Source organism: Propithecus coquereli, unplaced genomic scaffold (genome assembly GCF_000956105.1).
Source record: "Propithecus coquereli isolate 6110/MARCELLA unplaced genomic scaffold, Pcoq_1.0 Scaffold239, whole genome shotgun sequence".
Lineage (NCBI taxonomy): Eukaryota > Metazoa > Chordata > Mammalia > Primates > Indriidae > Propithecus > Propithecus coquereli.
The window spans coordinates 1,430,195-1,432,089 of NW_012147941.1; the positions used below are offsets into that span (position 1 = coordinate 1,430,195).

The window sequence follows — 1,895 nt, forward strand, 5'->3', positions numbered from 1 at the left end:
CGCCCGGCCCCAAGTTGTCATTTTGATTATCTACTACTATCTCCATGTCTCTGGAAAGTTACTTTAACTCTTCTTTGTCCCAGGTTCTTAGTCTGAAAGCTTGGGTTGCTGCAATTGCTGTAACTGACCTTAATCTCGTCTAGACACTTCTAAGCAAAATGTCCTTGGGGAAAGGGATGAAACTTCTCGGTTCTGCTACATTTGTTCTCCTGCCCTGTTCTTAATGGAGGTTTTCTTACTAACATTCCCTGTGGAGGACTTTATTGCTCATGGGGGCAGGTAGTCAGTCAGGTCTACCTGATGGAGAATCCCTTATGGTGTGTGACTGCAGTGGGAACCCTGTTTAAGTGTATTTATGGGAAGTGAGGGAGAAGAGTTCAAGACCAGTACCTCATCGTAGCAACTACATTGTCCACCTGAAAAAAATGACTGTGATAAATTCTAGTCACTGCAGTTTTAATTAAAACCCTGGTGGAATCTATGATACAAAGGTGTAAAACTTAATCCAAATTTCTTGTTTTAAAACAGGCAGCCCCAGTAGCTTAGATTAGAAAGTACATTTTTACCTGACCAGAATAATATTTAATATTTTCTGAGTTTTTCCTGGCTCAGTGATAAAGTCTCTAAATGCCAGATCATGGTATTTGTTGATCCACATTAATAATCCATTGTTTGAGTAGAACCCAAGAAGCAATTCCAAGTACTTTAGAATTTAGAGGCCCAGCTCTATTTCTCAAAGTAATTATGTTGCATCAGGAAAGGCATAATTTGGGGTAAGTGACAGTAAACAATATCACAGTATAGAGTTTACCAGAGCTCTGCTAATTTACAGTAAATCGCATTGCAGGTGAGTCATTTGTCAGCCTCTGGAGAAGATGGACTGGAGTGATTTGGTTTAGTTCTGATTTCATTTCGGGTATCATTAGTATGAGCTGTGAATTGTGTATGTATCCTTCTAGGACTTCAGTAGGAAGAGTTGAGACTCAAGTTGACACAGAAACACGTTTGAAGTGTTTTGTTTCTAAGTAAGTCTAAATTGAGGTATGGCATGCAAAAAGGCAAAACGAGTATTTGTTTCCTTTGCCAATGTTTTTGATCTCCTTGTAGATGTGTTCACTTAAGATATGTTTTCAGTTCTTTCTAGCCTTTTACATAATGTCTTTAACTGTATCTTTTAATACTCTCAATCCTAGCTTCAAGCACAAATGCCAGCCTGATATCCACTTCATCTACAATTGCCAATATTCCAGCAGCAGCAGTTGCCAGCATCTCAAACCAGGTATGGTGCTACTTTTGCTCATCCTGTTTATATAGTTCATCTAGCTCGCTCTTCTTCTCTTATTCCCATGGTCAATTTGCCCATCTAAGAAACAACCAGGAATAGTATGGACGGTGGAGACCTTTTTCTGGACGCCTTCAGAACTAGGATCCTGGATGGTTTCTCAGGCTGCCATCCAGTTTCTCTTGTTCCTCTGCTAAGCCTCTCTAAAATATGTGATATCTGCTCCTTTTTGTTTGTCTCTTCCTCCTCTTCTGCCCCCACTAGAATGGGGACATGAAGCTCCATGAAGGTAGAGATTTACTTCTCTATTTTGTTCACTTATATATTCCCAGAGCACAGAAAAATACCTGCCACTCACAAAGGCACTTGATAAATATTTGTGGAATGAATAAATAATTACCTCCATTTTAAACCACTCATTCTTTTGTAAATTTTTAAAAGTCTGGTCTTGATGGTACTATTATTAACTATGCTTAAAAGCTCACTGGTAGTATCTTCAGTGTTTTAGATTTTTTTTAATTTTTATTTGTTGTTTTCTCTGCAGCAATTAATAGTATCACTACTACCTCCATGGATCTTTTTTCTGGCTACAGTTAACATTACTATTCTGGTT

At 38.4% G+C, this 1,895-nt stretch overlaps 1 protein-coding gene across 2 annotated transcripts in view; it reads left to right on the forward strand.

The window, feature by feature from the left end:
- Positions 1 to 1,895, forward strand: part of EYA3 (EYA transcriptional coactivator and phosphatase 3) — a 145,334-nt gene that overhangs the window by 94,420 nt on the left and 49,019 nt on the right. For both annotated transcript variants that reach the window (XM_012645996.1, XM_012645995.1), the window contains one exon: positions 1,194 to 1,279. In XM_012645996.1, coding sequence (XP_012501450.1) covers positions 1,194 to 1,279 — 86 coding nt within the window. The remainder of the gene's footprint in view (positions 1 to 1,193; positions 1,280 to 1,895) is intronic.